This window comes from Lupinus angustifolius, chromosome LG01, assembly GCF_001865875.1.
Source record: "Lupinus angustifolius cultivar Tanjil chromosome LG01, LupAngTanjil_v1.0, whole genome shotgun sequence".
In the NCBI taxonomy this organism is placed as follows: domain Eukaryota; kingdom Viridiplantae; phylum Streptophyta; class Magnoliopsida; order Fabales; family Fabaceae; genus Lupinus; species Lupinus angustifolius.
The window spans coordinates 25,183,094-25,193,461 of record NC_032009.1 but is presented as its reverse complement, the minus strand read 5'-3'; the positions used below and the strand labels follow the sequence as shown (position 1 = coordinate 25,193,461).

General features: G+C 26.3%; 1 protein-coding gene across 1 annotated transcript; it reads left to right on the top strand.

The window, feature by feature from the left end:
- LOC109342847 (putative F-box/FBD/LRR-repeat protein At5g22670) lies at positions 7,429-8,866 on the top strand. The gene is made up of 2 exons (XM_019580876.1): positions 7,429-8,403; positions 8,560-8,866. The coding sequence occupies exons 1-2, from the start codon at positions 7,495-7,497 to the stop codon at positions 8,737-8,739; spliced, it is 1,089 nt and encodes a 362-aa protein (XP_019436421.1). The 5' UTR covers positions 7,429-7,494; the 3' UTR covers positions 8,740-8,866.

The following is a 10,368-nucleotide window of genomic DNA, read 5'->3' as shown; positions in this document are numbered from 1 at the left end:
GATTACAAAATTAACCAGAACAGAATATAAAAAAAATAACTGAAAAATTGTTGAGTCTTATCAACTAACACGTAATAATTTATTTATTTGTTTACCCAAAAAAACTAACACATAGTAAAAAATCAACCCTTTTCAATCTTCACTCTCTTTAGGTTTTTTTGTAAGACTTTAGTACTCCTTTATCGACATAACAAACTCTTTTATTTTATCCTCTCTTTGTTAAGTAGCTTGAAGATCATTCTCACTTATGATTGTATTCTACATTAAAACACAAATAAGGATTTAAATTTTGATATTTTAAAATAGTTATTTTGTACAAAAAAATCACAGGTAATAATACTTTTATGTATAACTTATATGTGAAATCTGTTTCACTCCCGCATTGTTTAAAATGAATCTTTTCTTTTGTTACTGAATCCTAATTAACCAAAATGATGTAGTAATATGTAAATATTATTAATTTAAATACAGCACTATTAAATATAATTTATTCCATTAATTAAATATGCAGGCCATTAATGAGTACTATCACATCAATAAATAGTTATTTATATATATATATACACATGTATTTAATTTTATTAAGTTTGCATTAAATCATATCAGTAAATTGATGTTAAATATTATATCTCGTTTCGTGTTATCTACAATGTTTTTTAGTACTACCAAGAGTTATTTACTTTTTTGGATAATAAACTAATTTTATTCGGAATTCGTAGTTGCTCATCTCAATATGTGTCGCTCTCAGGAATTGAACGCTTAACCTTGGGATCGAGTAGAACGTTATACAACTAATTCAACACTAATTTCATTACAATATACAAATGTTTCAAATTTAAAACCCAACAAGAAATAGTATTCCAAGATCAATAGTTTTGTTGTCAATTGCTAAATCTATGGAGTTAATGTTTTGGGCTGCTCAAAATATTTATTTCAGGATATTTATTTATATGTCATAAAGTTTTAGATTAACTACATATTCTAATAATTACGAATCATCAAAATTAATGACAACTATATATTAATTAAACTTGAAACTTTGTTTATATATACATATAATTAAAAGAATTAAAAACTTGCGAACATTGTTTACCCTTGTTAGTGTAAATGGGAAGTGACATTTAAATGATGAAGATTAAACGATAAATATGCATAATTTTTATAAGTAGTCATATGATTATTAAATAAATTTTAATCTTAACCATGATTGTATTACTTAAATTTAATCTTTAGACAATTTTATATTCACTTGAATCAATATATATCCAAATATATGCTTTCATATCTTTTATCCCTTGGGATTTCCAAATAGCTCTAATTCCCGAGTCAAGTAGTAACATCTTATTAATATGTTTCATTAATATGTCATTATTGGAGAAAATAGAATTTAGTCTATTAACATTTTATTAATATTGCATTGATATTGTGTTATTAAAATAATTTATTATAGTGGTTAAGTTCCAATACATTAATTTATCAGAAAAATATATATATACTAACAATATATGAGTTTTATATATTTTTATTGTATTATTCATCATTCATTTTAATAATCATTATCGTTAAAGAAAATAATACAACTAGTGATAGATGATATATTATACTCACAATATATAAATATTACATTCTTAATATAACACAACGATAGAAAATGGATTAGGTAATGATGTATTGACTTTTTTGACAAAACTAGCTTCTAATTATAAGTTGTAGCTTACCAAACATTAGATGATTAATAAAACTAGTTTTGAAATTAGGTGAAATTTGAAAAAAAAAAAATATAACTAAAAATAATAGAAGATAGTGTATCTCATCCAACCGTGTCTTATTTACTTATTTTTTACTAAAGTATTTCTAAAACTAAACAAAAAAGTATATATTTCATATTTTTACTCGCTAGAGGAGATAAGTTATCTCCTTATATGAGGAGATGTTTTATTCTCAAAATAATAGTATGGTTTTTTAGCTAGAGGTAACTAGTGTAATTTCATATATTTGGAAACTTAAAATTGGTATGCCAATTATTGAATTTTTTTTTTCCAATTTTTAAACATTACTTCAACTAATTTTATGAAAACTAGTTTTCAAATATTGCAATCTCATTTTTAAAAGATATAAATTACATTCAATTTTTATTTAAGGAACATGCCATAATTTTTGCTTCCAATTCCTTTTAATCATAGAAAGGCCAGACATGCCAAATTTATATTTGTAAAAGGTGACTTGTCATATTATGATGGATAAGAGGATTCTTAAACTTATTTGCTTAGAGGATTATCAATTTTCAAATTATACATATAACTTTATTAATGTTGCAAATAAAATAAAAATTATCAAACTTAATAACAATTATATTGATAGTAGTTGCAAGTTTATTCATATAGACATATAATAATAAGGTGAAATAAAAAACATTCTTAAATAAACATTAGAGTGAGGAGTTGATTCACTTTCAGTTATATAAGATTTTGTTGGATATATATCCATGTATGCTACAATGCCAAATGTCAAAATTTAATTTCATCAATACTATGACAATTGCTATGGAAATTATATACACACCTAGAAAAGAATTAGGTATGAGTGAAATGATATTATTGATTAGGAAAAAAAGATAATTCTTTAGTTTTTAGCAACTTTATTGTATTTTAATGAAATTAAATATTATTAAAATTAGCAACAATTATATTAGTGGGAAAATTTGAATTTATTTATATAGACATATAATAAAATGAAATAAAAACAATACTACCTACCAATAATAAATAATTAATTTGATAAAAAAGTTATTCAAATAATTATTAAATGCATATCAAATAATTAATACATCATCTATTATTTATGTGTATTATTTTATTTAAGAATAACATATTAATGATTAATGATTTAAACTCTTACACTATCGATACATAATTTATCTTTTCTATCTTTACCCCTTCCAAAGTTTCCACGTAGCTAACATTCTAGAGGCAGTAAGATCTTATTAATATTGCATTCATTTTAGTCTATTATGAAATTTTTAATCCAGTAATACTATTTCATTACTAACAAATTCCTTTTATACATAAAACTTGTAAATGGGAAGTGACATTTAAACGATCAAGATTAAATGATAAATATGTATAATTTTTATAAGTAACCATATGATTATTAAATAAATTTAAATCTTAACTGTATTACTTAAATTTATTCTTTAGACAATTTTATATCACTTGAATCAATCTATATCCAAATATATGCTTTCAATCTTTTATCCCTTGAGATTTCCAAATAGCTATAATTCCTGAGTCAAGTAGTAACATCTTATTAATATGTTTCATTAATATCGCATTAATATTGGAGAAAATAGAATTTAGTCTATTAACATTTTATTAATATTGCATTGATATTGTATTATTAAAATAATTTATTATATTGGTTAAGTTCCAATACATTAATTTATCAAAAAAATATATATACTAACAATATATGAGTTTTATATATTTTCATTGTATTATTTATCATTCATATTTAATAATCATAGTCTTTAAAGAAAGTAATACAACTAATGGTGGATGATATATTATACTGAGAATATGATATTACATTCTTAATTTAGTACAACGTTAGAAAATGGATTAGATAATGATGTATTTACTTTATTTGACAAAACGGGCTTCTAATTACAAGTTGTAGCTTACTAAACATTAGGTCATTAAAAAAATTAGTTTTGAAACTAGGTGAAATTTGAGGAAAAAAATATAACTAAAAATAATAGAAAATAATGTATATCCTCAATAAATAAAATTATGACATGTGTCTTATTTAATTATTTTTTATTAAAGTATTTCGAGAACTAAACAAAAAATTACATATTTCATATTTTTACTCACTAGAGAATATAAGTTATCTCCTGATACGAGGAAAAAACTTCATTATCAAAATAATAATATAGTGTTTTAACTAGAAGTAACTAGTGTAAATTCATATATTTGGAAAAGTAAAACTGGTAAACGAATTATTAAATATTTTTTTTTTGCTTATTTTTAAACATTACTTCAACTAGTTTTATGAAAACTAGCTTTCAAATGTTACAATCTCATTTTTACAAGATATAAATTACATTCAATTTTTATTTAAGGAATATGCCATAATTTTTGCTTCCAATTCCTTTTAATCATAGAAAGACCACACATGCCAACTTTATATTTGGAAAAGGTGACTTGTCATATTATGATGGATAGGAGGAATGTTAAACCTATTTGCTTTAGAGGATTATCAATTTTCAAATTATATATATTAGTGTGTATAGGTACTTCGTGTCTGCCGACGAATATTGTGTGATACTACATATTCAATTTTTATATGTTTCATCTTTTTGAATTAAAATGTATTTGTTGTGTTCGGTGTACTTTATATTATATTTTTGTTTGTTTATGATAATGTTTAATTTAAGGTGAGATATGTAGTTAATTAATGTATTAGTGGTAGTTGCTTAGGATTATATAGTTTTCTTGTACAAATTAAATAATGTTAAGGGCAATATAGGAAATGAAAATTACACCATGATGAAAGTTATTTCAAGTTTTGGCTTTATATATAGTATAGATAACTTTATTATTGTTGCAAATAAAATACAAATTATCAAACTTAATACCAATTATATTGATAGTAGTTGCAAGCTATGAAGCACAGATATTGATATGTATGTCGGGTATGATACGTATCCGATACGTCGATACATATTTTTTCCAAAATATAGGATACGATACGTTCAGGGATACGCGTATAAAATAACAAAAGCACATAAAATATGATAAAATTATAAGTGTAAATCAAAATATCCAAAGTAAAAAATATAATGGAAATTTAAAATCATTGCCCTCCATAACAAATCTTTCTTATCCTATTTTAATGAAAACGAGTCTATCCTAAAATCATTGCCCTCCATAACAAATATATCTTATCCTATTTTAATGAAAACGAATCTATCTTATCCTGTTTTATTAGAAACGAATCTATTTTATCTTGTTTTATTGGAAACAAATCTATCTTATCTTGTTTTATTGGAAACGAATCTATATATCCTATATTTTACTGAAAACGAATTCATATGTCCTATATTTTATTGAAAACGAATTGAATACGTGTCTTAATATTTATTTATTTTATTTTATTTTTTTTAATTTTTGGATACTCTATGGATATGTATTATTCGCGAATCTGAGCGTATCCGTGTCGGATACATGTCGGACACCGACACGTGAGAGTGTTTGACGAATCCGTGCTTCATAGGTTGCAAGTTTATTCATATATACATATCTATACTATATACAAAACCAAAACATGGTGTAATTCCATCATAGTGTAATTTTCACTTCCTATTTTGCCCTTCAGTTTATTTAATTTTTACAAAGAATTATATAATCCTAATTAATAACCATCAAAGCATTAATTAACCACATATCTCACATAAACTATACATTATCATAAACACACAAAAGTAACTATACATTAAACTATACAATGTCATAACCGGATATATAATATCATGCAATATTGTCCGGCAGACATAAAATGCTTGTTACACACTAATAATAATAAGGTGAAATAGAAAAACATTCTTAAATAAACATTAGAATAAGGAATTGATCCAAGTTGTGATATAAGATTTTGTTGGATATCTATCCATGTATGGTACAATGCCAATTGTCAATATTTAATTTCATGAATATAATGACAATTGCAACGGAAATTATATACACATCTAGAAAATAATTAGGTTCATATGGTGAAATGATATTATTGATTAGGAAAAAAAGATTATTCTTTTGTTTTTAGCAACTCTATTGTATTTTAATGAAATTAAAAATCATTAAAATTAGTAACAATTATATTAGTGGAAAATTTTGAGTTTATTTATATAGACATATAATAAAATGAAATAAAAACAATATTACCTACCAATAATAAATAAATAATTTGATAAAAAAAGTTATTCAAATAATTAGTAAATGTATATCAAATAATTAGTACATCATCTATCATTCATGTGTATTACTTTTATTTAAAGATCAATAATGATTAACATATTAATAATTAATAATATAAACTCTTATGCAACCGATACATAATTTATTTTGCCTATCTTTACCCCTTCCAAAGTATCCACGTAGCTAACATTCAGAGGGAGTAAGATCTTATTAATATTCCACTCATTTTAGTCTATTATTGAAATTTTTAATCCATTAATACTATTTCATTAATAACAAATTCCTTTTATAGATAGAACTTATTTTGGAAGTAAATTTAATGTTAGAAAGTTTTTTTGAATAAAATAATAATATTTTAAGGAGTAACAAATAAAAATCTTTTATAAAATATTGATCTGATTCATTTTTAATTTTTATATGTTTTAAATATTTTTATATTTGAGAAATCAATACACATTTACATTCTATTTTACAATCATATCCTAATTTGCCCCATTACTTTTATATTTTTCTTTACTTTAATTTTCAATGTGAATTTCAATAAAATTATTATAATTAAATTATATCTGATATCATTTAATAATTTCTTAAATTATTTGTGTAATATTAAATATTAAAAGAACTAGAATAAAATGAGTAAATTATTTTGTTTATAAAATCATCTCTAATTTGTTATATTTCCCACCAATAAGATGTTGGTCTAGTAATGTAATGTCCCGCCTGATTCTGAAGATGACCAAAATGTCAAATGTTTGATTCATAGGAACGACATTTGTTGAAAGACAACCATACATCCTAGAAAGATTAGTTTCTTACCAAAATGGATGAGAAATAATACCGTAACAAAAAAATCCACTTTTCCCACGTTTGCAAAAAAAAAAAATCAAGTTACAGATTCCACATGAGATCATTACATAAACTGATTTCTAAATATTATCATTCTAAAAAATAAATAAAAAATGTATATTTTAATAATAAAAAATTCTTTAAAACACCCTTAACTCTACAAAAGAAAAACAAAGAGGTGAAAGAAAAAACACAGAGTATAATCTCTCATTCTATGGTTTGGGTAGTTTATTCAGGAGCTTGAATTTGTGATTCCGTTCAATCCTCACTTAGATCAAGGACTATCATCTATTGGTTAATATTCATCTCGACTTCGACATGATTGGTACGAGTAACATGCATTTTCTTTAGCGACTGATTCACAAAGCCCGTGGTTTAATTTGACTTAGCAAGATCCATCAGATTTAGTTTAATCTTTCATCAACAAAGGTATTTGCATCTCTAGCTTTTCACTTTTCACTAATCATTTGGGTCTCAAATTCAAACACTACAAATCCATGTTGTATATACTTGAATTGTGATGGAAGTACTTTAATTTGTTTTAGATTATCACACCCCAAAATGTTATTTTTTTTTTCTTCATTTGATCTAAAATTTCATCTTCTTTATTGTAAATCTACATATAAATTATTAATATTTGATATATCTTTTGATCTTAAACAGAATTTGATTGAAGATGAGTAAAAGAAGACATAATGAAATAGAGAGCAAAGATTTGTTGAGTGATCTTCCTGACTCTATTTTGCTACATGTGCTGAATTTTTTGAGGACAAAAAATGCTGTTCAGACTAGTGCCTTGTCTTTAAGATGGGAACACCTTTGGAAACGCCTCACAAATCTCAAATTTGAATCATCTCATTTTCCAACATCTACCCATTTTACTGAATTTGTGTCTTCATTTTTGTCTAATCGAGATACCTCAATCTCCTTGCAAAATGTTTCTTTGAGACACCCTGATTACTTTAGTCCTGAAACCCTATATAGTTTCATTGAATATGCTGTGTCACATGGTATCCAACACTTGACACTTGAAACCAAGTTAACTGAACTTCCTCCTTGCATCTTTTCGTGTCGATCTTTGACATTTCTTAAGATTACTAATCTGTCTAGTTCGTTAAGGAAGACAGTACTTCCAAAATCTCTAGGGTTTCCTGCATTAAAAACCTTGCATCTTGATAATGTTGGTTTTATAACGAGTGACAATGAATATGCTGAACCCTTTTCAACATGTAATATGTTAACTACTTTGGTGATTGCAAATTCGTTTGAAAAGGGTCTCTGTGTATATAATTCTAGCCTTACAAGTCTTTCCATAAACACTTCACATCAATATGATTTTGAAGAAGCTCATAGTTACAAAATTGTGCTTTCTACTCCAAGACTTAGTTCTCTCGATACAAATGGGTATCTTGTTTTCCAACTTTCCTCTACATGCAATCTTCTTTATCTTGAAGATGTAAACTTTGATGTCACTTGTTCTTTTAGAAATTTTCCAAGCAAAACTTCAGTCCTAATTACCTGGCTGCATGTGTTCACTAACGTGAGAACAATGACAATTTCTTCAATGACCCTTGAGATGCTAAATGTAAGTTATTTTTGTAAGTTTTCTTCTCATTATTTTTTCAGGTTGCTCCTAAGATGAATGCATATTTATGTCAAACTTTTTGTGTGTGCAAATAATCAATAATGCCTTTCCATAATATTCATTAAAATGTGCCTCTAATCCACTCTAATTTTGTAGGTTCTGTTATTTCATCCTTCCAAAAGAACCAATCTTCCTTGCTTTAGTAGATTGAAGTCAATAAAAGTGGAATTGGATTCATTATCAAGAATATCATCTGATATGGAAGTGAACAGGATCATTGAGTACCTACTTCATAATTCTCCACCAACAAGTCTTGATATCATTAGGCATGCCTAATTCTGTGGGTGCATAGAACAATGCATGACAAATGGTTAAGTTACAGAACAATCTTTTGTTTAATATATTGTTTGGTGGTTGATATATATCATAAATAATTTTGTACTATTTGGTGTTTGATATGCATGTGTACTCCACATGACTGTGAACTTTACTATGATACCCTTATGCTATGTAATGTTTGTTTTGTATTTAAAATTATGTTAGACAATATTTTGGCAATTTTAGTTTTTTTTAAAACTTTCTCATTTACCAATTTTCATATTTTTACTTATTTATAATTTATTGCTAATATAAAATAATTTAAAATATGTGATATATTATATTGCCAATGAAAAATAAATAATTCTATCATGTTTTAAATTATATTTTACATGTATATTAAAATGACAATCGATATCTGACTAATAGTTTTAATATATTGTGGGGTTATAGTTTATATCTATCGTATGTTATAATAATATCTCATTAAATCTTTGATATTAACATGATAATAAGGAGTAAAGATTATCTCTATCATCACATAATTGTTGGAATTTCTGACAATTTATGGGTCACAAATATAATTCTATAATTGTGTTATGGCCATTATGTAATTAGCCAAAATATAAAATGATCTTAAGTAATTAATTTGGTGGCTAAGGGCATATGTGTCATGAAATAATAATAAGTGTAGATACCTTCAGGCAATTTCTGATTTGATGAAGGGACTGAATCAGAATTATTGCAACTAAAGTAGTAACCACTACGGGGTTACTTTTATGGGTTATGGTCCCCATTTGTAGAGCAACAGGTTTTCAAGTGTAAAGGTGGAGGAGAATAAGGTAGGATGAGAATAGTGTTATCCAGGATAGGATAACACTATCCACTCATCCATAAGGGCTTATAAGGCATAAGGATAAGCCTCCTCCAACTAACCTCAAAGCAACACTTTTCAGAAACTAAGGTATTCTCTCATTCCCCTCTAGAGAGAACTAAAGGAAAACCATCCGGCGCTCTATCATCTGGAAGATCATCGCACCCTCATACCTTCGAGATCCCGGAAATGGCTCAACAAGGTATGTTCTTCTTCTTCACCATGAACTCATTTGGGGTTTCTTCGGTCTGGACCATGGATGTTCCATTCGGGTGTATGTATGGGAATACACATTAGGTTGTGAGAACAAAGCCATGGTCATAAGGACTTCCGCATTCACTCTATGGATTTCGGATGGAGAAGGAATTTCTCCAACAAATATGACACTGTACTCACAAATATGAGTCAAATCCAAAAGAGAAAAAGAAGAACTTTTGAAACATTTCTTAATTTTGAGTTACAATAAGGAAAGTGGATTCTACATATCATCTTGATAGGAATAGAATTTTAACTAAAATATAGTAAATACATCAGTATCCACGTGAGTCTAGAGACAGAGGATCAACAAAAGCGAGAGTGGCTCGCTCAAGCGAGAGGATAACAGAGGCAAATCGCCTTAAATAGGGCTCAAGCGAGATTTTGCTCGCCCGAGCGAGATTCGGTCGCTCAAGCGAGAGGATAACAGAGGCGAATCGCCTGAAATAGGGCTCAAGCGAGATTTGGCTCGCTCGGGCGAGATTTTTTTTTTTTTTTAATTATTTTTGGGACTTCAA

Bases quoted from the DNA above. Each gene is read 5' to 3' on its own strand.
- LOC109342847 (XM_019580876.1), top strand. From the start codon at position 7,495: ATGAGTAAAAGAAGACATAATGAAATAGAGAGCAAAGATTTGTTGAGT. The intron at 8,404-8,559 runs GTAAGTTATTTT...CTAATTTTGTAG, and splicing joins TGACCCTTGAGATGCTAAAT to GTTCTGTTATTTCATCCTTC.